The sequence below is a fragment of the Zingiber officinale genome, chromosome 6A, assembly GCF_018446385.1.
Source record: "Zingiber officinale cultivar Zhangliang chromosome 6A, Zo_v1.1, whole genome shotgun sequence".
Lineage (NCBI taxonomy): Eukaryota > Viridiplantae > Streptophyta > Magnoliopsida > Zingiberales > Zingiberaceae > Zingiber > Zingiber officinale.
Window position 1 is genome coordinate 133,856,033 of NC_055997.1, and position 27,720 is coordinate 133,883,752.

The 27,720-nt window shown below is 42.4% G+C and overlaps 1 protein-coding gene across 1 annotated transcript; it reads left to right on the forward strand.

The window, feature by feature from the left end:
• The first annotated feature begins 1,656 nt into the window (after positions 1-1,656).
• LOC121998227 (organic cation/carnitine transporter 4-like) lies at positions 1,657-27,627 on the forward strand. Its single transcript, XM_042553029.1, has 2 exons — positions 1,657-2,107; positions 26,342-27,627. The coding sequence occupies exons 1-2, from the start codon at positions 1,771-1,773 to the stop codon at positions 27,508-27,510; spliced, it is 1,506 nt and encodes a 501-aa protein (XP_042408963.1). The 5' UTR covers positions 1,657-1,770; the 3' UTR covers positions 27,511-27,627.
• Positions 27,628-27,720: the final 93 nt, after the last annotated feature.

The following is a 27,720-nucleotide window of genomic DNA, read 5'->3' on the forward strand; positions in this document are numbered from 1 at the left end:
TGACATGAAACCAGCTCTTATGTATTCGTCTAGTTCTCCTAATTTCAAAAATACTATCAAAGATCAATTTGATCAAATATATTAAGAGCAGTAATTTTTTAAATATGAATTAGTTTTTCGAGCACATTCGCATTTAAAAAAATCACTGCTTTCAATATAAAGGGTCAAATTAATATTTGATAGCATTTTTACAATCTGGAAAAATAGACATATACATAAAACTAATTTTCTCTAGCTCCAGCAGTCGATTTTAGCTAAAATTGGCTGATGATTTTTTCAAACTCACAGAAAGAAATGGAAAATTTTTCTAGTCGAATTGATTTGAAGATGAAGGTAAAACGGAAAGTGGGTACGTGATTTGGTAATTTTGAAACTATGATATGTGATTTGGATATTTTAAAAACTTATCTATTGGTTTCGATAAATAATTGATGTTAAAAGGAATATGGATGAAAAAGATATATTATTATAATAAGTATGTGATAATAAATCTTTTATTTTTTAATAAGATGATGGATATTATAATAGATTAGGTGGATGCTCTTATGTTTTATGTTTTATGACTTAGTTTCATTCCATTTTTAATAAACAGTACCTATGAATTTATTCAATGTCAGTCAATTATACAATTTAGGTACATAGAAAATTAAAACTACAAATTAGAGAGAATTAATAGGCAACGGAGCTTTTATTCAATTGAAAATTAATCATATATTAAAGAATTGATCTCGTGTATAAACCCCAGTTAAAATAAAATAAAATAAAATTTAATCAGATAGAAAATTAGGAAATAAATCAAACTATGTTAAAGTCGAACCAAAATTATTCAACATTACCTTAAAATAAAACATTATGACCTTACGAAATAAATATTTGTAAGAAAAGATGTTGCTAATTAAAATGCATTTTACTCCATCAGCCGTCGGCTTTCTCGCCACGGCGCCGCTGTCGAAGAGAGATGTGGCCGTAAAGTTGTATTTTATTTTAATATTTTTATAATTTTATATATTTATTTTAAAAAATTAAGATGAAATAGTTACTTATTAAATTATATGTGGCTCGTCCATATAATATAATATAATATCTGAATTCGTACGGAAAATTCTAAATTTTTAATTAATTAATAGAAATTTTTTTTAATAATACATAATATCTCTAAATATCATTAATAATTTTTTTTTAATAATACATCACCTAAATCAATCATAGATCTCTAATGTATACATTTATAAAAATGACTAATAATTCACAATAAGATAATTTTATTCTGGATTTCACTAAAAATTAGTGGATACTTGAGCATATTTTTGATAAAATAATAAGGTATATTAAATGAGACAGCGGACTACTGACCAATTAGACTCGAGCAAATTTGCTTTCCATAGTTAGAGAGAGAGGAGAAATTGAGTTTGAAATTAAACCAACAGCTGGCTCACTTCACTCGTCCTTTCTAGTTCAGATATTCTTCCCCATTTCTTTTTCTCTTCGTGTCCCATTATCGATAGGATGATTCAAATTAAATCTTAAGAATATTTTAAAATTTAATTTGATCTATTCGATCGATAATGAAACACGGGACAGAGACAAATAAAGACAGAGAATCCGAACTACGTCCTTCCTTCACACTATTCTATTCAAGTCAACCAAGCAGGCTCATCCCCTGCCCATTTTTTTCTCTCCTCCTTCCTCCTCCTAATTCCCACTTTCCAAACTAAATTAATCGCCCAACTTTCCCGGACGCCGGCCGTTCGTTCATCCCAATATATAGCCATGGGCTCTCTGGGGGGCGCCACCTCCGATCTCCGTTCGCCCCTCCTCCTCCCGTCGGAGAGGCGGCTGGGGATCGACGAAGTGCTGAGGCAGCACGCAGGGGAGTTCGGGCGGTGGCAGCTGCGCCACTTCGTGCTGGTATCCGCGGCGTGGGCGCTCGAGGCCTTCCACACCATGGTCATGATCTTCGCCGACCGCGAGACGTCCGAGGAGCCTCGGCAATGGGACTGGCTCGGAGGTGGCGCCGCCTCCACCGTCGCGGAGTGGGGATTGGTCGGCGAGCAGCGCTACAAGATTGGCCTTGTTCAATCCGCCTTTTTTCTCGGCTGCATGATCGGTGAGTCGATTTTTACTCCCGCTATATTTTCTCAGCTATTTAATTTATTTCGTATTATTTTTGGAATCGTACGTGGTCCTAACTCCTAAGACAAATTTATTAGCTTCCAATTTCGCTTTCGTTATACGACTAGGAACTAGCTAGATATGATTGAAATCGTTGATCACTGAAAGGAGTCCCCCGCTGGATCCGCCCCTGACCATTTCAAAATTCCATCCACCACATGATCAGTCCTTACGTCTATAGTTGAAAAATACAAGCTAGCTAGAGTAATTAATCTTTTGAGTACCCGACATCGCCTCATGATTCATTTCATCTCGCTAAATCATAATTTGATATTTTTGCTAGCGACTAGCGAGTCTTAATCTTTATCACATGAAAAGATTTATTTTGAATCTACTTGCACCCATAAGTTTATCATCTTTAAATACTATTATATCAAGATATAATTCATTAATTTGATTAAAATTATTTAAATTTCATCAAAATCATTTTATAATAGTTTAAAAGGCTATTATATAACTACTACAATCCTAAATTCTAAATATATTATGATAACTACTAAGTAATTTCTACAATGTTATAGTAGTTATTTGATAACTTCTACAACTTAGGTTGATAATCCTCTTGCTATATTTTTTTAAGTTATTTAGTTTGTATTATTTTAGAATTTTATACGGTCCTAAAATAAATTAACTTGGATAAAAATTAAAATGAAGCCCTATTTTTTCTTTTTGAACTAAGGGGCGTCCTTTTTTTATTTTTAATCAAAAGGCGCCTCGCCCCTCCAATAAGGGCAATAATGTAAAAAAAAAAGACACTTTTATTTGTTGAAATCATAAAAGGGAGTCCCTTTTTAATTTTTTTTTTATCAAAAGGATGCCCCACCCTACCATCCCCTCGTAAAATAACAAAGTTGTCCTTAATTTTACTGTTTAACATTATTGTCTCTTGTCATACTTATTAAATTGTTAATCAGTTGAGTGCATTATAGTAGCTACGATTTTATAGTTGCTACACATACATGTTGTAGCAGTAACGATTTTGTAGTTGCTACAACGCATACTTAATTTGTTCAAAAATATTCATGTTGTAGTAGGTAGAGTTTCGTAGTTAATACAACACAGATAAAATCATATTCACCTATCATTTACGTTGTAACAACTACGATTTTATAGTAAACATCTAACATTTCATTTCTACAACGTGCTCAACTTATTCAAGATATAATATATGTGGCGGGAGCTTGAGGACAGTTGTGTCATTTTTTGAGGAGGGCTAGCGGGATGAGGCTTCTTTTTGATAAAAATAGAAAATAAAAAGGAATGTCCCTTTGATGATTTCAAAAAAATAGAAGGCTCTTTTGATTTTTACTCCACCAACAACCCATGTGTAGTTACACAACTGCCCTATGGTAAACTATTCTCATATTATTATCTCCTGTCACCCAGTCCCATCAACCAGTTGTATGAATAAAAAAAAATATTTTATAATAGCTATGAAATTATCTATTACAACATAAATATTATTAAAAAAAGATAAGTTCATGTTATAATAATTACATTTCATAGTTGTTATAACATTATAACAGATATAATTTCATAATTGTTAAAATGTAAATGCTATTAAATATAGCATATCTATATTTAATGCACTGTATTTAATACATGTGTTAGGATATAATAATACCGAATATTATATTTAAAGTTAATCATACCATTTTAATTAAAAGATGTCCCTTTTGATTTTTTTTTTTTTAAAATAGGGTATATATATATATATATATATATATATATATACATGGGTTAATATTCACTTTATGAGCCTCATGTGTATTTTTTTTATTTAATCTAAAATACTAAAAATTAAATTCTAAATCATAAATCTTAAATTCCTGAAAACAAATATACTTATGCTCATAAGATGAACAAAATAAGATAATTATGGTAACATTTTTTTTTTTTTGTATATACAGAGAGAGTGTGCGCAAATATGAGTGCAGATGCTCGTCTAAGGACCTTGATTCTCAAAAATGAATCAGGTCGCTTGATCAGACGTCTCACGTCCAAGCATCCTTATTTATATTTAATCGTTCATAAATTTATAAGATAAAAATGTAAATAGTAAAATTCCTATATAGTTTTTACCCGATTACTTTCAAAATCGATTTCGTTGAAGACGATGATTGAAATTATTGGTCCCCGAATGGAGTCAGAATCGCATACCATGTTAGACCAATTCAAATCATCCATCACATCAGTCCTTGCGTCTATAGTTGAAAAATACAACACTTACCTTTTGACCCGGTATCTCTTTGTTCTTTCATCTCCATCTTCTCATGTAAAAATTAATGGAATAGTTTGTTCTTCAAAACGTGGAAAGGACATCTCCACGTTTCGAAGACAAAAAATATTGACTTGATCATAAATGCTCTCATCTGCATCCTAATCCGATCCTTCGTCGTGCGCCTGTCTAAAAATATTTAATTGCCCCAGATCTGGCAGAACGTTTCTCAAGTATTTAAAATTTAATTTTTCGACTGGTCAACCCTTTATTCAAGACATGGAAAGGACATTATATTTATATCTATCTTCCTCTTCTTAGAAATTTAATATAAATAAAAAAATTAAATTTTAATCTTTATCAAGATTAACAAATCTGGATGATTCAACTTAAAAGATTTAAGTACTCTTTAGATGATTAAATTTTATTCATTGATTTTCAAAAGATAACATCTAATGAAGATAATATATCTTTTAAGAAAAGATGTTATCTACATCATCCAATTCAAAATAGATGAATGAGATTTAATTGAATCAAGATGTTCTTATACCCTTCATTAAGTATAAATAATGTCCCTCATATCCTCATTTCACTCACTCAATTCCTTCCAAGAAAAGTAAACATTGCATTCCATACTTGCATTGGAGAGTTCGATAAGTTTCTTCGATTCGGAGGTCTTGCGATTTGCAATGCTGCTATCGCAAGATAAAGTCATTGTATCTTAGGAGACGATTGCCGTGTTCTGTGAGCACTGAGTGCGGGGTAAATTCGTCTTAAATAGATAAAGTCTAACTCTAGCCTCGATTTCGCCAAAATGATAGTATATCGTCATTCTACCCGCACTCAAATTGCACCACCATTACAAGATCCTGACAATTTTAAGATGAATTTATTCGTGCAATCTTAATGGATTCATCATCGGCGGTTCTTGTTCCACTGGCCCATGGAGAGAAGCTAGAGAAGTTTACAGGTACATATTTCAAGAGGTGACAGCAAAAGATGTTGTTTTACCTAATCACATTGAATCTTATGAGGTTCATACGTGAAGATGCACCCTCCATATCTTAAGATAAGACTGATAAAAATAAAAGGGTGGCATATGATGCTTGGGGGCATAGTGACTTCTTATGTCGAAACTATATCCTCAATGGCTTGGACAACATGTTATAGAATGTGTATATTCCAATAACAACTACAAAGGAGTTATGAGAATCCCTCGAAAGGAAGTACAAAATAGAAGATGTCAGACTGAAGAAATTCATCGCCGACAAATTCTTAGACTTCAAGATGATTAATTCCAAACTGTGACAACTCAAGTCCAAGAATTGCAGTTGATCCTACATGATCTGCATGCCGAGGGCATGACAATGAATGAGTCCTTTCAAGTTACTGCGATAATCAAGAAACTTCCACCTTCGTGGAGGGAATTCTAAAATTATCTAAAGCACAAGCGAAAGGAGATGAGACTTGAGGATCTGATTGTAAGACTACAGATTGAAGAAGACAATCACAAGCAATCATAATCAATAAAAATGTCTATATTTGCAAAGGCAAATCTGTTGGAACCAAACACTGACAAGAAAAGAAAGTATCCCAACAAAGGACAGAGCCAAGGAAGAGCCAAGAAGTTCTAAGGAACATGCCACAACTGTGGCAAACTAAATCACAAGGTCAAAGACTGTCAACGTCCAAAGAAAGTCACTCAAATGCACATGACTAAAGATAAGTCAGTGACGATAGATATGTCAGAATTAAACCTGACTGCCATTGTATTTGAAGCCAACTTGGTAGACAATCCAAGACAGCGGTGGGTCGATATTGGTGTCATACGACATATTTCTGTAACAAGGCCCAGTTTTCAACTTATACCCCTATTAATGGGAGAAAACTAATTATGGGAAATTCTACAACTTTCAATATTGTTGGTCTTGGCAAGGTGGTACTAAAGATGACATCAGGCAAAAAAGTGATACTAATTGATGTGCTTCATATTCCTGACATTCAAAAGAATCTAGTGTCAGGGTTGGCTCTTGTCAAAGTTGGATTCAGGCTAGTGTTTGAGTCGAATAAATATGTATTAACAAAAAATAGTCAATTCATAGGCAAATGGTTCATGGAGAATGGTCTATTTAAAATGAATGAAATGGTTCTACATCATGAATTTAATGATAATTGATCCGGTAGTAAGAACAGGGGACCCCGCCCTGTGGAGTCAAAGCCACGCGGAAGGCACAGTGGCAGTTGTCCGTCCGGAGAGGGCCAGGTCCGACCGGCCGTCCGGTGGAATCGAACGTTCGGAGGATGGGTCCGATCGGCGGGCCGACCGGACGATATTCGGCTGATGGTTAAGGCACCCTGTCGAAATCAGGGTTCCGACGCTCAGTGGAAAAGGTTGCAGGGCCGAGCGGACTGCATGTTCGGCCAAAGCCATAAGGTAACACTGCTAATAGTCTCCACAAAGCACGTGATGGAGAATCTCCCCAAGTAAACCACCGCATATGTCCGGTCGGATGTTGAGGGAGCTGTCCGCCCGGACGCCAGATCTGGAGCAAAGGAGAAAAGGACAAGGGACGTCTTTTTCTGACAGCAGGTATGTTTCACGTGTAGGGGATTCTGCTCCAAATCTTGTGACAGGGGATTCTGCTGTCCCATCGAGGACATGCTGAGACTGTAGCAGTATGGGTTAGGGAAGCTCACTGACAAGTCCTTACTGGGGTATGGGCCATGGACACGGGTGCACCTCGGTAGGTGTACACTCACTTCTTCGCTGCCCTATATAAAGGCCCTCATTCTTCGCCGGAGGTACGCACTGTACGATTTTTGGAGCCGTTGCTTTGTTGCTTGCTTGCCTGACTTGAGTGTCGGAGAGTCGCCGCCGGAACCCCTTCCCGGCCCGACTTCTGTGCAGGTTTGCCGGAGCTTCTGGAGACTAGCCGAAGATCTACGTCAGCGACAAGGAGAGCGCCCCGTGCCCAGCGTCCGTTGATTCAGCGTTCGGACATGATCAATTTGGCGCCGTCTGTGGGAACGCTCCTGCATCCGAGCGGAAGCAATGGACGAGGCTGGACGACAACACATGGTGACGCTTTCGAACGAGGAACTCGACGTTCTGATCGAGATAAGGGCCGCCAAGCTCGTGGAGCAAAAACAGAAAGCCACGGCCGAGCGGCCGGAGCAGCAAGCAACATCAGCGTCGGGTGGTCGAGCGGAAGCACCACCGGCCACCGTTGCCTTTCATCGAGCCCTATTCCGTACCCCTGAAGCCGTACCAGCTCATAGAGATAGGGGATCTTCTTCGGATGAGATGCCTAGACGAGATGACAGAAAGGGGAAAGCCCCCCGAGCGGACGCATCACCCGAGAGGATTAATCGCCAATTTTCAGAGGCTATTCTGAGAGATCCTCTGCCGAAGCACTATAATGGGACAACTGACCCAGATGATCATCTGGGTAAGTTTGATAACACAGCTACTCTCCATCAATACACAGATGGAGTAAAGTGCCGAGTTTTTCTTACCACCCTCTCGGGATCGGCTCAACGGTGGTTTTGGAGGTTGCCGGACGGATCCATCACCAGCTTCAAGGACTTCCGAACGGCCTTCCTCCATCATTTTGCGAGCAGTCGACGCTATCAGAAAACGAGCGTGAGCCTGTTCGCCATCAAACAAGAAGCCCGTGAATCGCTCCGAGCTTACATCCAGCGGTTCAACAAAGTGGCGATGGATATTCCAACGGCCACTTCGGAAACCATGATGAATGCCTTCACACAAGGCCTAGTGGATGGGGATTTTTTCCGATCACTCATCCGAAAGTCGCCCCGAGATTACGATCACATGCTACACCGGGCTAACGAATACATCAACGTAGAAGAAGCGCAAGCGGCCAGGAAAAAGGAAACTCCAGCCGAGCGGGCTCTTCCGGCCGAGCGGAAACCGCACGCCGCTCATCAGCCGCCTAGAGGACCAAGGGCCGAAGCAATCCGATCCCCCCACGCTAGGTCCCATGTGCAAGAGGTAGTTGCCGCCCAGCCCAAGCCAAAGAAGAGATGGACCCCGATGTTTTGCTCCTTCCACCGGACGGATACCCACAACACAAGGGATTTTCGAAGTCTTCCCTTTGTGGCTCATCCTGTGCCCCGGAATGCCGGACGACGGTCTCCCTCAGTTGACAGGTGACAGAGAACTCATGGAGCCGATCGGACACGAGCTGATAGGCCACAGCAACAAACTCCCGATCGGCATCGTTCTCCGAGGCAGGAGAATCGCCGAGCGTCCAGAGAACGGTCTCGACCGTCCGCTCGGGAAGAGGAAAATAGAAGCAATACTTCCCGAGGCGAGATCAACGTTATTGCTGGCGGGCCGACCGGAGGAGACTCCAACCGAGCTAGGAAGGCGAGCGTCCGGCAGCTCCAGATTCATGCGGTCGGCTGTAGCCGAGAACGAGCGGAAGGACCCGAAATCAGTTTCGGGCTCGGGGACTTGGAAGGAGTTGAAGTACCTCACGACGATGCTCTGCTCATCAAAGCGGTAATAGCCAATTACACTATTCACCGCGTATTTGTTGACACAGGGAGCTCAGTCAACATCATATTCAAGAAGGCGTTCGATCAGCTGCAAATTGATCGAGCCGAGCTGCTGCCCATGACAACTCCGCTCCATGGGTTTACGGGTAACGAAGTTCAGCCGATCGGACAGATTCGGCTGGCTACCTCACTGGGAGAAGAGCCGCTCAGGAGGACAAGGACAACAAACTTCGTGGTGGTCGATTCTCCCTCGTCCTACAATGTCATTTTGGGACGACCGGCGCTCAGCGAATTCCGAGCGGTCGTCTCAACCTTTCATCAGAAGATCAAGTTCCCCGTGGAGGACAAAGTGGGAGAAGTACGGGGAGATAAGCTAGCAGCTCGACGATGCTACATCGAGATGGTCTGAGCAGAAGCCAATTCCGCTCGGAAGGCGCCCCAGATCGAGGTAAACGCCATCACCGAAAAGCCACCCTCTTTAATTTATGAAGAAAAAGAGGAAGTGCAGATTCACCCAACCCGATCGGAGGCCACGACTTTTATTGCGTCCGATCTGGAGGAGAAGCACAAAGAGAAGCTGATCCAATGCCTCCGAAGAAATCATGATGTCTTCGTCTGGTCGACGCATGAGCTGCCCGAAATCTCGCCGACCATAGCGCAGCACGAGTTGCATGTCCGACCGGACGCAGAATTCCATCATCCGAGCAGAGGTGGAAAAACTTCTGGAGGCCGGCCATATACGCGAGGTGCAGTTCCCGAGCTGGCTGGCGAACGTAGTATTGGTCTCCAAGCCGGGCAACAAATGGAGAGTATGCATAGATTTCAGGGATCTCAACAAAGCTTGCCCGAAAGATTTTTATCCTCTGCCCCGGATAGATCAGTTGGTGGACTCTACGGCCGGCTGTGAATTAATCTGTATGCTCGACGCCTACCAAGGCTATCACCAAGTGCCGCTCGCCCGTGAAGATCAAGAAAAAGTCAGCTTCGTGACGGCCGATGACACTTATTGCTATAATGTGATGCCGTTCAGATTGAAGAATGCGGGGGCCACATATCAGCGCTTGATGAATAAAGTATTCAGAGAGTAGATCAGGTGGAATCTAGAAGTTTATGTGGACGACATTCTCATTAAGTCCGTCCGAGCGGCCGATCTCTTCAAGGACATGGAAGAAACCTTCCGAACGCTACGCAAATATGGAGTCAAACTAAATCCCCAGAAGTGCCTATTCGGAGCAAAAGGAGGGTGATTCTTGGGGTACATAGTGACCGAGCGGGGCATCGAAGCAAACCCCAGTAAGGTGAAAGCCCTACAAGATATGCCGCCTCCAAGAAATACAAGGGAAGTGCAGTGTTTGACCGGTCGGATAACCGCTCTGTCCAGATTCATATCCAAAACCGCCGATCGGAGCCTTCCTTTTTTCAAGATCTTACGCAAGGCTACAAAATTTCACTGGGACGAAGAATGCGACCGGGCGTTCGAAGATTTAAAGGCATATCTGAATTCGCTCCCGGTATTAGCCAAGCCGACTATTGGGGAGCCACTTTGTATTTATCTATCCTCGACCGAGCAGGCAATCGGCTCAGCACTGGTGAGGGCGAGCGGAGAGGAGCCTGTGTATTTCCTTAGTCACATTTTAAAAGATGCTGAATCTCGCTGCACAGGGCTCGAAAAGCTAGCTTTTGCTCTGGTCCTCGCCGCTCGGCGCCTTCGTCCATACTTCCTGGCGCATACGATCATTGTCAAAACCAATAGCCCGCTCGGACGTATTCTACTAAATCCAGAGGCATCCGGACGGCTCATCAAATGGACTACCGAGTTAAGTGAATTTGATATCCAATACCAGCCCCGCTCGGCGATCAAGGCACAATCCTTGGCCGATTTTGTGACTGAGGTGCAAAGGCCGGAGCCGGAAGCTATGTGGAGAATATATGTGGATGGGTCGTCCACTCGGCTCGGAAGCGGGATTGGAATATTGTTACTCTCCCCTCAAGAAGAGAAAATGCACTTATCCGTCCGGCTGGATTATAAAGCTACCAACAATGAAGCAGAGTATGAGGCCCTTATAGCTGGCTTGCAGGCAGCTCGGCATGTGGGAGCCGGTCGGGTAACGCTTCACTCGGATTCGCAGTTGGCCGCTCAGCAGCTCTCTGGTACCTTCGAAATCAATAATGCTCGGCTCAAGCTCTACGTGGAAGCCTTCGAGAAGCTCAAAGCCGATTTTAGAGAAGTTGTTGTCCAGAAGATACCTAGAGCAGAAAATCAAGCAGCTGATGAGTTAGCCAAACTCGCGAGCTCAATAACGTCGGTCGCCATCCAGCAGCCAATTGAAAAAGTACTGTTGGTGGCGCACGTCGACCGGATGGAAGGCCTTACATTTCCAAGCGATTGGTGGACACCCATCATAGAGTTCCTCCGCTCGGGCGTCACACCATCCAATGAGTATGAAGCCCAGCTGTTAAGGAGGAGGGTCGGTCGGTTCACACTCATCGGCGATCAGCTTTACAAAAAGGCTTTCTCACGCCCGTTGTTGAAATGTGTGAGCTCGGAGTACTTGGCTTACATCCTCCAAGAAGTACATCAAGGATCGTGCGGGGGGCATCCGGGCGGACGATCGTTGGCCAAGAAGATCCTCTTGGCCGGGTACTTTTGGCCGACTTTACAAGCAGACACCGCTCGGACTGTGTCGACGTGCCTCTCGTGTCAAAAGTACCATAACTTCAACCACCGACCGGCAGAGGAAATGAAGGCATCAACAGTTTCATGTCCGTTCGATCAATGGGGAATGGATATTGTCGGTCCATTTCCGATGGCGACCGGGCAGCGGAAATTTTTGCTAGTGGCGGTTGATTATTTTTCCAAGTGGGTGGAAGCCGAGCCGCTAGCCAAGATCACAGAACAGATGGTCAAAAAATTTATCTGGCAACACATCATCTGTCGGTTCGGCATCCCTCGCCGATTGGTTTCCGATAATGGGCGGCAATTCACAGGGAAGATGCTAGAGGAGTGGTGCAAAAGCTACGGCATCGAGCAACACTTCACGTCCGTAGCCTATCCCCAGAGCAACGGTCAAGCCGAAGTAGCCAATCGGGAAATTCTTCGTATTCTGCTCGCTCGACTCGACCATTTGGGAGGAAGTTGGCCGGACGAAGTGTCGGGCGTCTTATGGGCCATCCGAACGACGCCGAAGGAAGGGACGGGCGTCACGCCGTTCCATTTGGTGTATGGCGGCGAGGCAGTCGTTCCGGTCGAAGTCGGCATTGAGTCCGTCCGGATCCAGAGCTATGATGATGGCAACGCCGAACGGAGGAGCATGGAGCTGGATTTGGTCGACGAGGAGCGAGCCAAGGCGTCCGTTCGGCTGATGGCATACCGGCAGCGGATGAAGCAAAATTACAACCGTCGCGTAATCCCCAGATCATTCCAGGTCGGCGATCTCGTCCGGAAGAAAGTCAAGCCGGTCGGCGACGTTGGCAAGCTTGAAGCTCCTTGGTCGGGTCCCTTCAAGGTTATCGAAAAGCTCCGCTCGGGCGCTTACTATCTGGAAGATGAAGACGGGCGTCAACTAGACCGGCCGTGGAGCGCGAATCATCTCCAGCCTTATCGAGCTGGGTGAAAGGTGCAATAATGTAACTTATTTTTGCGTATATTTTGGTCGCCCGTACCCTTGTAATGCAGGAGGCAAAATTAATTCAATGGATGGCCAATGGGTTTGCCGAGCGGCCTATCTCCCTAATGTATGGTAGCCGAGCCAAGCACTCGACGAAGAAGACCCCGAGCCGTTCGGCCGGGAGTACGTTATCCGAGTTGGGAGAAAGATATCGTTTCCGAGCGGCTGTATTGAAGTTAGCCTTAAAAAGGGCGTCGAGCTCCGACGTTAAATATCGAGAGACGAGCCGGCGTCTATAAATAATCCGAGCGGAAGACCGTCGAGCTCCAACGTTAAATATCGAGAGACGAGCCGGCGTCTATAAACCTTCCGACCGGAGGGCCGTCGAGCTCCGACGTTAAATATCGAGAGACGAGCCGGCGTCTATAAATAATCCGAGCGGAAGACCGTCGAGCTCCGACGTTAAATATCGAGAGACGAGCCGGCGTCTATAAACCATCCGAGCGGAGGGCCGTCGAGCTCCGACGTTAAATATCGAGAGACGAGCCGGCGTCTATAAATAATCCGAGCGGAAGATCGTCGAGCTCCGACGTTAAATATTGAGAGACGAGCTGGCGTCTATAAACCTTCTGAGCGGAGGACCGTCGAGCTCCGACGTTAAATATCGAGAGACGAGCCGGCGTCTATAAACCTTCCGAGCGGAGGACCGTCGAGCTCCGACGTTAAATATCGAGAGACGAGCCGGCGTCTATAAACGTCCGAGCGGAAGACCGTCGAGCTCCGGCGTTAAATATCGAGAGACGAGCCGGCGTCTATAAACCTTCCGAGCGGAAGACAGTCGAGCTCCGACGTTAAATATCGAGAGACGAGCCGGCGTCTAAACCCTCCGAGCGGGGAGTGCCTATAAAGAGAATACAATTGCCCCAAAAACTCACCCTCAATATCATTAAATCGTTTCTACGTTCCGCTCGGATCAGAGCCAAAAAGTACTTGCTCGATACATGGCGAAGGATCTCTGCTATAAGAGCGGAAAATTAAGTAGGCAAAGTATTACATGTTTAGCCGAACAGCAGGGCAATGCCAGACACTTGGTAAAAATCCCTTTCGAATACCAGAGGGGTGATAATGGGAGAGCGGATGAACACATATGTTGGTTATGTAAAAGATAGCAAATATAAGGAAAACATTGCATTAAAATTAAAGCTTTAGGCCGAGCGGCCCAATTACAAAAAAAAGATATCCTAACGAGTGGTCAAATTTCAGAAAGCTACTCAATATAATCATAAAGGTCCCTAGGAATGTTATTCAGAAGCGCCACCTGATCGCCGGCCGGAATAGCAGCAGACTCCGGAAGAAGACCCTTAGACTTCAGATAAGTGGTGGTGGCGGTCATAGCCAAGTCGAAGGCTGTGTACATCTGTTCGCATATTTTCTCTGAGAATTCGGGCGAGCGGATGTAGCTCTGTCTTAAGGCCGCGACCCGACTCGGCTCGGCATCTTGATATTCTTTGAACGCCGCCTGGGAGCCAGTAAGGACCTCATTCAGATTCTGAATCTTAGTCGCGTCGGCCGAGCGGCCCGCCTTCTCCCTGTCGAGCTGCTCTGTCAATTCCTTTATCTTCAGCTCCAGGCCCCGAGCCTCAACGTTTTTCTTCTCCAGATCGGAGATCGCTGTATTCTTCCGAGTGGTGGCCAGGGTTATTTTTGTGTCAAGCGACTTGACTTGTCGCTCGGACTCGGCCAGGGCATGGGCCTGGTCGGCTGTCTTCTTCTGCTCGGCCGCCAGCAGGGTTTGAGCTTTCTTCAGCTCCTTTTGCAGCTCGAAATAGGAAGGGCCCTGGAGGCCGGACGACCCAACTGCGGCCTTCAGTTGTCGTAGCTCTTCATCCACCAAGGCCAAGCGGTTGGAAACCGCAATTTCCTCCACCCATCTCTGGCAAAAGAAAATTATAGTTGTTATCGGCCGATCGGAAAGAATGCATGCAAAACTTCGTAGAGCAAACTTACCCCCGTGGCCTCCCGCATGTGGCTATTGGCCAAGTTTCCGAGGGGGATCAGCGCTGTGCGTGCCCGAGCATCGGCCCACATCTCAGCTAGGGGCCCTTTCAAGGTGATGGTGTGCTCGGGCGCAGATGGACGGTCGGCCTCTGGAAGCAGCTCTTCAGTCGGGAGATGAAGAGTGACCCGAATCGTGCGGCCATGACCGGGGGTCGTCCGACCGGCAGTCGGAAGTGGATCAGAAGCCGGCGCAGAAAACTGCGAATGAATGGTCGAGCGCTGGGCTGAGTGGCGAGCAGGCGGAAGGGTGCTGATTGGAACAGCCTCCACTGGAGCAGCTGGCTCGTCCCAATCCGAAGGCGTCCGGTCGGACGAGATGGTTTCGGTCTCTGGCGCCTTGCCCCGAGCAGTTGCAGTGACCCGCTCGGATGGTTGGACCGCTGAGGTCGCCGACCGCAGGGGAGTCTCCACTCGGCGCCTCTTTTGTAGAGGCTGCTCCTCCTCCCGAGCGGAACCTTCCTCGGGGGCAGTTCGTTCTCTTGAGGGGGTGGCGACGCTAGCCACATTTTGTTGGGAAGCTTGAGCGACCGACTCAGCTTGAGTTCCACTCTCTCCTTCATGAGATCCGACCGGCTGGATACCCAGCGCTTCCATCTCCTTGGCAGCAGCGGCTTCCAGAGCGGTCGCCTTCCTCTTCAAAACACCGGCCATGACCGAATCCATGACGATGTCCGCTGCAAAGAAAGGGGAAGAAATCAGTTAGAAATCAAAGTTAATGCCCAACCAAAATTCTTACCGAAGCCGGTCGGAAGAGGAGTCCGTATAGGACTCAGCCCGAAGATGTACATCACTCCCTCGTGGAGAAGTTTATTGATGTCAAGTCGCAGACCGGCTAGCATATTTGCAGCGTAGAGATAGTCCGGTCGGGTCTTGAACTTCTTCAGCTCGGGAGTGGGGGGTAGGTTGACCTGCCACTAGGTCGGGAAGTTGGCCCGATCGGGCATACGGATGTAGAAAAAATAATCCTTCCAATGTTTATTGGAAGTAGGAAGTTTGTTGAAAAAGACCAAGCCGGGCCGAGCTTGGAACATAAAGGTGCCCGGCTCGGCTTGCTTGGGATAATAGAAATAAAAGAAGACCTCCAGTCGGAGGGGGATGTTGTGGATCTTAAACAAAACGACAACACCGCAGAGGAGACGGAAGGTATTGGGTACTAAACTGCCGAGCGGCACACCGAAGAAGTTACAGACTTCTATGATGAAAGGATGTACAGGAAAACGAAGACCGGCGGTAAACTGGTCTCGGAAGACACAGAATGCCCCGCGCGGCGACCTGTGAGGCCGAGCGGAAGGACCAGCTAAGCAAATTTCAAAATCCTCTAGGATTTCGAAATTGTCTGTCAAAATATCGAAGTCCCGCTGTTCGAATCGGGACTGCATGGTGGTGTACCATGGGCCGAGCGACTGATCTTCGGGATTGGAAGAGCTAGCCATGGGCCGATCGGAAGGAATCAAGAGGCAAAAAGGCAGGAGGAAAAACAACAGCAAACGAAATGAGATTTCAAGGATCGAAGTTGAGAAAGAAATGCGGAGGAAACACCGGAAAGGAGGAAGGAAAGATATAAAACCTTGCTGAGAGGAAAGGGATCAAGGAAAAGGCGCCGGAGAACGTCGGAGAGCAGAAACAGGATCGCCGGAGCTCCAAAGCGCAGGGGGCAATGGTCGAAATCGCGGAGGTAAGTGAGGGAGAGAAGGAAACGAAGAATTTATAGGGTGAAGGCCGGGCGGCCCCCACCGTTGGATCCAGGTCACGGGAATCAAAGCGTGCATCGAGCCGTCCATTTCGAATCGCTTCGATCACATCAAAACACCATGCCACCGCCGTCGTACGCCGATAGCAGTGCTCCACGTGGCATTCAATCATTCGCAGCATTTAATGAAAGCATGCTCAACCTTAATGTCGAAGATTAGCGCAGAACACGAGGAGATCCGGTGAATGCCATTGTTGATTCGCTTAAGGCTACCTCTATGGTTGGCCGAGCGGAGGACACCAGCATGGAGGGACCGCTCGGCCAGATTCTTAGTCCAGTTAGTCGGACTATTCGCCTCCTTCGACTAGACTTGAAGGGGAGGCAAGTGATTCGGTAGTAAGAACAGGGGACCCCGCCCTGTGGAGTCAAAGCCACGCGGAAGGCACAGTGGCAGTTGTCCGTCCGGAGAGGGCCAGGTCCGACCAGCCGGCCGGCCGGCCGTCCGGTGGAATCGAACGTCCGGAGGATGGGTCCGATCGGCGAGCCGACCGGACGATATTCGGCTGATGGTTAAAGGCACCCTGTCAAAATCAGGTTCCGGCGCTCAGTGGAAAAGGTCGCAGGGCCGAGCGGACTGCATGTTCGGCCAAAGCTATAAGGTAACACTGCTAATAGTCTCCACAAAGCACGTGATGGAGAATCTCCCCAAGTAAACCACCGCATATGTCCGGCCGGATGTTGAGGGAGCCGTCCGCCCGGACGCCAGATCTGGAGCAAAGGAGAAAAGGACAAGGGACGTCTTTTTCTGATAGCAGGTATGTTTCACGTGTAGGGGATTCTGCTCCAAATCTTGTGACAGGGGATTCTGCTGTCCCATCGAGGACATGCTGAGACTGTAGCAGTATGGGTTAGGGAAGCTCACTGACAAGTCCTTACTGGGGTATGGGCCATGGACACGGGTGCACCTCGGTAGGTGTACACTCACTTCTTCGCTGCCCTATATAAAGGCCCTCATTCTTCGCCGGAGGTACGCACTCTACGATTTTTGGAGCCGTTGCTTTGTTGCTTGCTTGCCTGACTTGAGCGTCGGAAGGTCGCCGCCGGGACCCCTTCCCGGCCCGACTTCTGTGCAGGTTCGCCGGAGCTTCTGGAGACTAGCCGAAGATCTACGTCAGCGACAAGGAGAGCGCCCCGTGCCCAGCGTCCGTTGATTCAGCGTTCGGACAAGATCAATAATAAAATGATAAATTCTGCTTATTTGGTCGAGTGTTCCAATTTATGACATGTTAGACTTGGACATGTAAATTACAATACTTTGTGACAACTTATGAATTTAAACTTATTGCCAACATTTAATGTTGATCCAACACATAAATATTAAATATGTGTTGAAGCTAAAATGACAAAGTTGTCTTTCCATTCAGTAGAAAGAAGCATGATCCCTCCAGAATTAATTCACAGTGACATATATGACTTAAAATTCGTGCAAACTAGAGGAGGCAAAAAGTATTTTGTTACTTTTATTGATAATTGCACTAGATACTGTTATGTGTATCTATTGAAAGACAAAGATAAAGTCTTAAAAACATTCAAAAATTATAAGAATGAAGTTAAGAATCAAATTGGTCAACGAATTAAAAGAATTCGAAGTGATCAAGGAGGAGAATATGATGATCCATTTGATAAATTTTGTGTAAAATCTGGCATTATTCATCAAACAACAACTCCTTACTCTCCTCAATCAAATGGAATTGTCAAGCATAAGAACTGAACTCTTAAAGAAATGATGAATGCTATGTTAATAAGTTCAGGTTTACCCTAGAATTTATAGGGGAAACTATTTTATCGACAAACCATATTCTCAATAAAATCTCTCACAAAAGTAAAGATAAAACTTCTTATGAGTTATGAAAGGGTCATAAGCCTTCTTATAAATATCTGAAAGTGTGGGGGTGTTTGGCTAAGGTGGAAGTGTCTAAACCAAAGTAAACCAAAATAGGACCAAAGACAGTTGATTGTATTTTTATTAGATATGCCAATAATAGTAGTGCATATCGATTTTTGGTGCACAAATCAGCAGTCCTTGATGTACATGTTGGAACAACAATTGAATCAAGGAATGCTGTATTTTTTTGAAGATATCTTTCCTTGCACAGATAGGAAAGAGGAAAGTTCAAATAAAAGAACTTATGAAACTGCGAGTAAAGATAATCTTAGAAATAATTAAGAACCAAGACACAGTAAGAGGGCGAGTATAGTAAATTCATTTGGTCTTGATTTCATGACTTATATATTGGAAAATGAGGATAATAAACAAAGCCTTATCAAGTTTTGAGGCCCCCTTTTGGAAAGAAGCCATCAATAGTGAAATAAATTCTATCATGCAAAATCATACTTGGGAATAGATGGATATTCCACCTAGAATAAAGCCTTTAGGATGTAAATGGATCCTAAAGAAGAAATATAAGGTTGATGAAACTATTGAAAAATACAAGGCAAGACTAGTGGCAAAGGGATTCAAGTAAAAGGAAGGTCTTGACTTCTTTGACACATATTCACCAGTAACAAGGATCACATCCATTCGAGTACTCATTGCTATTGGTGCAATACATAACCTTGAGATACATCAAATGGATATGAAAACACCCTTTCTAAATGGTGAATTAAAAGAAAAAATTTATATGGAGCAACCTGAAGGGTTTGTGGCTCCAAGACAAGACAATAAGGTGTGTAGACTCGTGAAGTCACTATATGGGATAAAACAAGCACCTAAACATTGGCATGAGAAATTTGACAAAACTATGTTGTCAAATGGATTTAAAATAAACGAGTGTGATAAATACATATATATCAAAGACACGCCTTACTCGTTTGTCATTATCTGTCTATATGTAGACGATATGCTCATCATGGGTAGTGATCATGATATAATCATGACTGCTAAGAAGATGTTGACCAAAACTTTTGATATGAAAGATATGGGTATAGGGGATGTTATACTCCGGATGAAGATCAATAAGACATTAGATGGAATTATCCTTCTCATTATATTGAGACAGTGCTAAGGAAATTTAATGTATATGATATTTCCCCTGTGAAAACACCTATAGACTTAAGCTTGCATTTGGCTAAGAACCATGGTGAACTTGTATCCCAATTGGAATATTTGAGGATAATTGGCAGTTTGATTTATATCACTAACTGCACACGTTCGGATATTGCATATGCGGTCAACAAATTAAGTAGATTTGCAAGTAATCCAAATAATGATCATTAGAAGACATTAATAAGTGTTCTTAAATATTTAAGATATATCTTAGAGTATGAATTACATTATACGAGATATCCAGCGGTACTAGAAGATTATTGTGATGCAAATTGGATATCTGATACAAAAGACTTTAAATCCACCAGTGGATATGTATTTACCATTGGTGGTGGAGCAGTGCCATGGAAATCCATGAAATAAACCTGCATAGCTCGATCAACTATGGAATCTGAGTTTATAGCCTTAGATAAAATCGTAAAGAAAGTTGAATGGCTTCATAACCTTTTAGAAGATATCCCATGTTGGGAAAAACCAGTGCCTGCCATGATGATACATTATGATAATCAATCGGCAATTGCAAGGGCACAAAATAGCTTGTATAATGGTAAGTCACGACATATTCGTCGACGACACAATACCATTAGGCAGTTGATCTCTAACGGAGTTATCTCTGTCGATTATGTCAAATCAAAAGATAACTTGGCGGATCCATTTACAAAAGGGTTAAATAGAGATCAAATATACTGCAAGAGGAAGGAGATTAAAAATCTATAAACAAAAACATTCATAGTGGTAACCTAACCTTGTTGACTGGAGATCCCAAGATCTTAGTTCAATAGGACAATGAAATTATGAATGTTCGTGTGAGCACTTGGACTAGTTCTCCTCTCATTCCTAGGATGGAAAAGTGTTACCTATGATATGTAGTAAGGTTAAGTTATAAACTTTTAATGACTCCTATACTTGAAAAAGTAGAGTATAGTAAGATACTCTTTATAGGAGGTCACCTATATAAGTATGAAGACGGATCGCTTCAATGAAATATTTATGAATTCAAGATATTGTCCATGGCCAAAATGGACAAAACAATGAGAACTATAAAGAAGTGAGAGAAGTTATTGTGTAGGTACCATTGTCTTGGTTTACACGAACAACTGAGTAGTTTAAGATATCATGTTCACTAAACAGCCTAATAAATTTGATGGTACTCTACTATGGAAGGTTCAAAGCCATAAGTTACCTCTCCCGATGAAATAATTTTTTGATTGAACTCTTCTTAGGTGATAATATGCATGCATTAATTTTCATTTATGTGGGGGATTCTTGGAAATTTAATATAAATGAGAAATTAAATCTTAATCGTTGGATCAAGATGTTGTGCCCAAAGGGATGTTCACATATATCCACAATGACATGATATTGTCCACTTTGGGCCTAGGCCCTCATGGCTTTGCTCCTGGCCTCTCCCCAAAAGACCTCATGCCAATAGAGATATCCTACATCCTTTTAACCCCATGATATTTACCAAATCTTTCCAATGTGAGACTTTAATTGAACTCCAACAATCCTCCCCTCAAACGAAGGACCACCATTACTCTCATGGTCTGGACCTTCCTGAGAGCATCTGGTCACCCTGACCTACTCTGGGCCTCCCCGCAAGCATCCGCACCCGGTCACCTTGACCTTCTCCGGACCTCCCCACGAGCATTTTTGTCACCTTGACCTACTTCGGTCCAGGCCTCCCCACGAGTATCCGGTCATCCTGACCTACTTTGACCCTCCCCGTGAGCATCCGATCACCCTAACCTACTCGCCCCTGCAAGTATCCGGTCATTCTGACCTGCTCCAAGCCCCACACAAACATCTGGTCACCTTGACTTGCTCTGGGCCTACCCTCAACTTCGTTCAAGACCATCCTACATTGCATCTGGTATGGACCATGACTCTGATACCATTTGTTGTGCCCAAAGGGATGCCCACATATCTCCATAATGACATAATATTGTCCACTTTGGTCCTAGGCCCTCATGGCTTTGCTCTTGGGCTCTCCCAAACAGGCCTCATGCCAATAGAGATATCCTACATCCTTTTAACCCCATGATCTTTATCAAATTTTTTCAATGTGAGACTTTGATTGAATCCCAACACAAGATTAACAAATCTTAATCATTCAACTTGAAAGGTTTAAGTGCCCTTTGGATGACTAAATCTCATTCACTGATTTCCAAAGGGTGGCATCTAAAGAAGAGGTAATGTGTCTCTTAGGAAAAGATGTTATCTACATCATCCAATTCAAAATGGATGAATGAGATCTAATTGAATCAAGAGATTCTTATACCCCTTCATTAAGTATAAATAATGTCCCTTACATCATCATTTCACTCACTCAATTCCTTCCAAGAAAAGCAAACATTGCATTCCATACTTGCATTGGAGAGTTCGAGAAGTTTCTTCGGTTTGGAGGTCTTGCGATTTGTAATGCTGCTATTGCAAGATAAAGTCGTTGTATCTTAGGAGACAATTTCCATGTTCCCTGGGCACCGTGTGTGGGGCAAATTCGTCTTAAAGAGATAGAGTCTAATTCTAGCCTCGACTTCGTCAAAATGGTGATATACCGTCATTTTGCCCGCGCTCAAATTGTACCACCACTACAAGACCCCAACACCTCTCACTCAACCCCTATCAGATAGGTGTAAGTTTATAGAAATTCAAATAGTTTAGGTCTATTAATGAGTTCGATCAAAACTCACTAATTAACCTAGATAATTTAGATTGTGCTTATTTCAAATCGTATGAATTTCTCAGATTGCAAAGAGTCAAAAGATGTACACTATTACTTATTTTGGGCTCCCCAGAGATGCTCTAGTATTATGCTAACTTTTAGCTAGAATACTTGGACCTAGTCTCTCGGAGACCAAGACCATGTTAGACCTAATCTGAGAACATATCAGGACCAAGTTGAGCCTGGTCTCCCCACATCGGGCTTAACTTGGTCCTAGTCTGCTCTCAGATCAGTGCAATATGGTCTTGGAATCTAGGAGACCAGACCCAAATGTTCTAACTGAAGATATTTTTCGCTTTGGTACTACTAAGGGGTACAAAAATAGTAAAGGTGAACATATTTGGACTCCTTAGCACCTCAAAAATTCACATAAATTAGAATAAGTGCAATTGAAGTTCTATAAGTCGATTAGTGAGTTTTGATCGAAATTTAATGATGGACCTAGACTATTTGAACTTCTATCAATTGGCAATCACACAAAGAGTAGTGTTTTGAGAAGGTAGATTTGCAACCACATGTATAAGTGCAATTGAAGCTCAATAGATCGATCAGTGAATTTTGATTGAAATTTATTGATAGATCTAGACTATTTGAATTTTTGCGAATTTGTAACCACATGAAAGAGTAGAGTTTGGAGAAGATGAATTTGATGTCAAATCTTGATTCTGATTTTAATAGTTAAATTTAAAAAAATGAATTGTATAAATTGATTAGATAAAAGGAAGGGAGATAGAGATTTGTTTTCATGAGTGGAGAGATGTTGAAATTACATCCATCCGAGCCATCAAAATTATTTTAAATTTTAAGTGTTTCAAATGTGGCTTTGATGTATTGGAATTCGTTATGTGAAAAAATTAATATTGACAGGAGGGATAAAACAGAAAAACCACCCAAATCAGTGTGCTCTTTAGGCATTCTAAAGACCTCGGGGCTATGGCGCATGGAAGGACGTCTAGTTGTCATCTAGAGACCTACGATTCGATTTCGAAATACGACGTATTTGTAAGAATTTTTTCTCCAAATAAGACTCACAATCAAGGGATGCTGAACTTCTTGGCGGCCCGCCATGAGCGCTTCCCGATTTACCCTGACAACAGATGGGAAACTTCTATGAGGTTGGACCGGTCACCCCAGATTCGACGTTATCTAACCTAATTAATCATCTTTAGTTAAAAGTTTTATGCATGTATTTTTTTTAAATTTATGTTGGCCTGTTAAATTCCCGTATAAACTTTATTCAATAAAAAAAATGTAAATCTGCTACATTAACAACCCCTAGTACTAGCTCTATGGATATAGAGAGAGGTAAATACAAATACACAAGTATTAGGTGCATAGTAGAATAAATCTCAGATCATTAATTTTTGAGAATCGATCCCTGATTATTATACCAGAGATATTATACGTCTATCATCTGCCCTACACCTACTTTATTCGTTAAAGCATGCACATAGTGTCGCGGAAATAGAGCAGCCTAAAACAACCAATCACAGAGCCTAACATATGGTCCCTCATTAAAGCATGAACATGGTGTCGAATCTTATTTGTTTACTTGGTGGTCCATACAAAAAGTAGCCCATCGTTAGGATTATTTTTATACTTAAAGGGCTAAAGTAAAGTCTTGTCGGAAGTAAAATTTGTCTTGTTTAGATTACACTGTAATTTATCGTAATATATCAGTCGGCAATGCATTTTAATTTGGTTGATTAATCATATTAAAAATGGTTAGTTATTACATCCATATATTCTTACCAAAACTGTACATATTTTTTTTTAATAATTCTGGTATGTATGTCTAGCAAGGAAATTTATCATAATTTTTTTTCTTTTAAATAAATAAAACATAAAAACACATTGAATAATAATATTTTCTTAATATTTGTATAATGCTGATAGACCAAAGTATAAATATTTGATTTATCTGGTCAAATAAAATAACAAGATACTTGGATTAGTCGAGTTGAGCGAGTATATATATATATATATATATATATATATATATATATATATATATATATATATATATATATATATTGAAATTGAAAATTCGTCTATAGAATAACAAACCATTTATCATGAATCGACTGTTGACGTCGAGTGCGTAGTTTAATTCAAAACGTTTTGTTCATTGTAACAGTATCATCGATAGATTGTTCAAACTTCTTAGCTGAATGATAATGATCAGTCGAATTTTAAACATACTGTTCACTACAAAAGTGTCATTAGTCGATTTAATAATCAACTAATATATAATAAATCCCTTTAAACCCTTTCAAGTCTAGAAATTAGGATTTAGTAGTTCATTGGTCGATTGATATCTTTGTTTTATATTACCAAGATTGAATTGTTACTTTATATAGTATCCGATTGATCTTAATCCATCAGAATTTTCTTTGATTAGCATTTGATTAATTTTGACTTGATAGGACTTCCTTTGTCTAACATTTATTAAATTTTGATATGTCAAAACTTTACTATTGTCTGGCATTCGATCAAACTTGACCTATTAAAATTTTACCGTTGTCTAGCATCTGATTAACCTTGATCTATTAGAACTTCACCAATCACCACTACTTAGCATCCCATCAACCATAATCTATTAGAATTTCACCACTGCCCAACATTCGACCTTTATTGACCTATTTGGAATTCTCTCATTGTCAAGTGTCTAATTAATCTTGATCCATTTGAATTTTACGTTTCATGCTAAGTCTTTTGTCTTCCATAACCCACTTGAACTTCACCACTATTAACATTCGATTAACCTTAACATACATGACTTTTTATTCTCACATTAAATATATTAATCAAATATTGAAATTCAACGTAACTCAAGCTAACACCAAACTAGTCTTAACTAGAGGTTGATATTGTATCAACAGACAATTATTCAAATCGAATAAGAATATCCTATTATTAGTCATAGAGACATTAGCAATGAGATTAGAATCTTAATCTAATAACCAAAGGATACAAACTTTTATATGAATCTTGTAGTTTCTTTCTACAAATTGATCAATACTCAAGATATTGCTAGTTAATTTTGGAATATAATAAACATTACAAAGGGGAAGAATTGTATCTTTGTCTTCTATTTTCACTTTTATGTTGCCTTCAAAGTTTACAAAGTCTTTCATACTTGTATCAAGCCCCACAAATTTACTTTTATGACATGTCATAGGGTTGTTAAGATAAAATATACTTGTCTTTCCAATAGAGTTCTCATTGAGTGCAAAAAACGAAGGATTGCTTTGAATCATCTTACTTGTTCTCCCTTAGTTTTGTCTCTTCATCTTCCATGTTTGAATGACACTCCCAAATATAATGTTTAAACTTATGACAAAATTAACATTCAATTTGAGACTTATTTTATCTATCATCATACCTCACATGGTTATCGTTTTTCTCTTGCTCTTTCACCTATTGCAAATGTGTGGTTTCTTTTATTGAATTGAAAAGGTTGCTTAATTATCTCTCCCTTGACCATGACCCTCGGTCTTTACCTCGACCTCGATCTCTGCCCCATTCTTGGTCTCAACCTCTACTAGAAATATCTCTTTTAATCTTCAAATTAGTCTTTGCTTATAATGCATGTTCTAATTGTTCTTGTTTTCCATGATTCATCCTTTATGAGCCAATCTATTTAATTCATCAATAATCACGGTCTTCAAATATTTGAACTTTTCAATTGCAACAACTCCGTCTCCATGATTAAACTTTATAAAACATAGTATCTTTTCAATTACACAAATTAACATCAAATATAGTTTGTCTAAGCCTCGTTATTTGGTTGATAATAGTAAAAACTTTTATAAAATAGTCAGAGATAAATTTACTCTTCTTCGTACATAGTGAGTTAAATTCAATTGTTAGTGTGGGAAGCCGAACATTATTTACTTTACCTTCTCCCATAAATATATTGTCATTGGATCTAATACTACTTTATTAGAAAGTGTAGGACTCACAAATAACTTTATAGAAAGAAAAGAGAAGCCATAGTAAAATGGCTTCTATTGCAAAATGATTTATATTACCTGACTATTTATATTAAAATTTTAAACCATAATTTATTAATCAGATTCATGTATTTATTCTATTTAGCTATATGAATTATAAAATTCATGTATGATCACTTGCTGCATATACACGAAATATTTATTGTAATCACGTATTCAAATTTAATTTTTAAAATTTAAAATTTATTTGTTTATTTAAAAAATATATAATATATTTGTGCTTCCAGGGTCGGGAGTGTTCGGCCATCTCTCTGACTCCTTCCTCGGGAGGAAGGGCTCCCTCACAGTCGTCTGCATCCTCAACGCCCTCTTCGGCTTTCTCACCTCCATCTCGCCAGCTTACTGGTTCTACCTCGCTCTGCGCTTCCTCACCGGATTCAGCACCGGCGGCGTCGGCCTCTGCGCCTTCGTCCTCGCCACAGAGCCCATCGGCCTCTCCAAGCGAGGCGTAGCCGGCATGTCCACCTTCTACTTCTTCTCCGCCGGCATTGCCCTCCTTGCAGCCATTGCCTACCTCTTCGACTCTTGGCGCTTACTCTACGTGGTAACTTCCCTCCCCTCCCTCCTCTTCGTCCTCATCATCCTCCCGTTCGTCTCCGAGTCCCCTCGCTGGTACCTTGTCCGTCGGAAAACGCCCGAGGCCATGGCCGTCATGCATAGCATCGCCAAGAAGAACGGGGAGCACATTCCGCCGGGCGTCGTGGTTGTACTCGACGGCGAGCATGAAGAACATAAAGAAGATAATCAAGTTGCAGAAATAAAAAATAACGGGAAAGTTGCGGTGGCGGCCGCCTCCATCATCGACGTCGTTCGCTCACCCACAACGAGAGTCCGGCTCGTCTTGATGGTGGCGATCAACTTCCTCAGCTCCGTCGTGTACTATGGCCTCAACCTCAATGTCGTCAACCTGGAGACCAACATCTACCTCAGCGTACTCCTGAATGCCGTCGCCGAGATGCCTGCTTACTTGCTCACCGCCGTGTTGCTCGACCGGTTCGGGAGAAGGCCGCTCGCTATCGGCACCCTGTGGCTCAGCGGCGTGTTCTGCGTCATGGGCAGCCTGGCAAGCGGCGTCGCGGCAATGAAGGAAGTGAGGATGGCCTGCGGAGTCATCGGAATCTTCGGGATGGCGGCCACGTATAACTTGTTGTTCATTTACACGGCAGAGCTTTTTCCGACAGTGGTGCGGAACGCGGCGCTGGGGTGCGCGTCGCAAGCGTCGCAGATGGGGGCAATCGCGGCGCCCCTGGTGGTGGTGTTGGGTGGTCCACTGCCTTTCGCGGTGTTCGGTCTCTGCGGAATGGTGGGTGGGTTTCTGGCGTTCTTGCTGCCGGAGACGATGAATCGTCCACTGTATGATACGATGGCCAGGTTGGAGGAAGGAGAGCGACACTGATGACGAACTCACCTTCGCCTCTTTATTTCCTTCATTTTTGCTTATAATTTGCAGGTTTTCAACTTCTTTAAATTTGTTTTAAGATTTCCTTAGACTCCTACTTTTGTTCCTCTCAATCAACTAGGCAAAAATTAAGAGGACATATATAATTATTATAAGGGTAATTTTGCATGCAGTCCCTATTGACAAACAAATCTTTGCATGCAGTCC

Coding starts and splice junctions, on each gene's coding strand:
- LOC121998227 (XM_042553029.1), top strand. CDS start 1,771: ATGGGCTCTCTGGGGGGCGCCACCTCCGATCTCCGTTCGCCCCTCCTC. Junction 2,108..26,341: donor TTTTCTCGGCTGCATGATCG/GTGAGTCGATTT, acceptor TTGTGCTTCCAG/GGTCGGGAGTGTTCGGCCAT.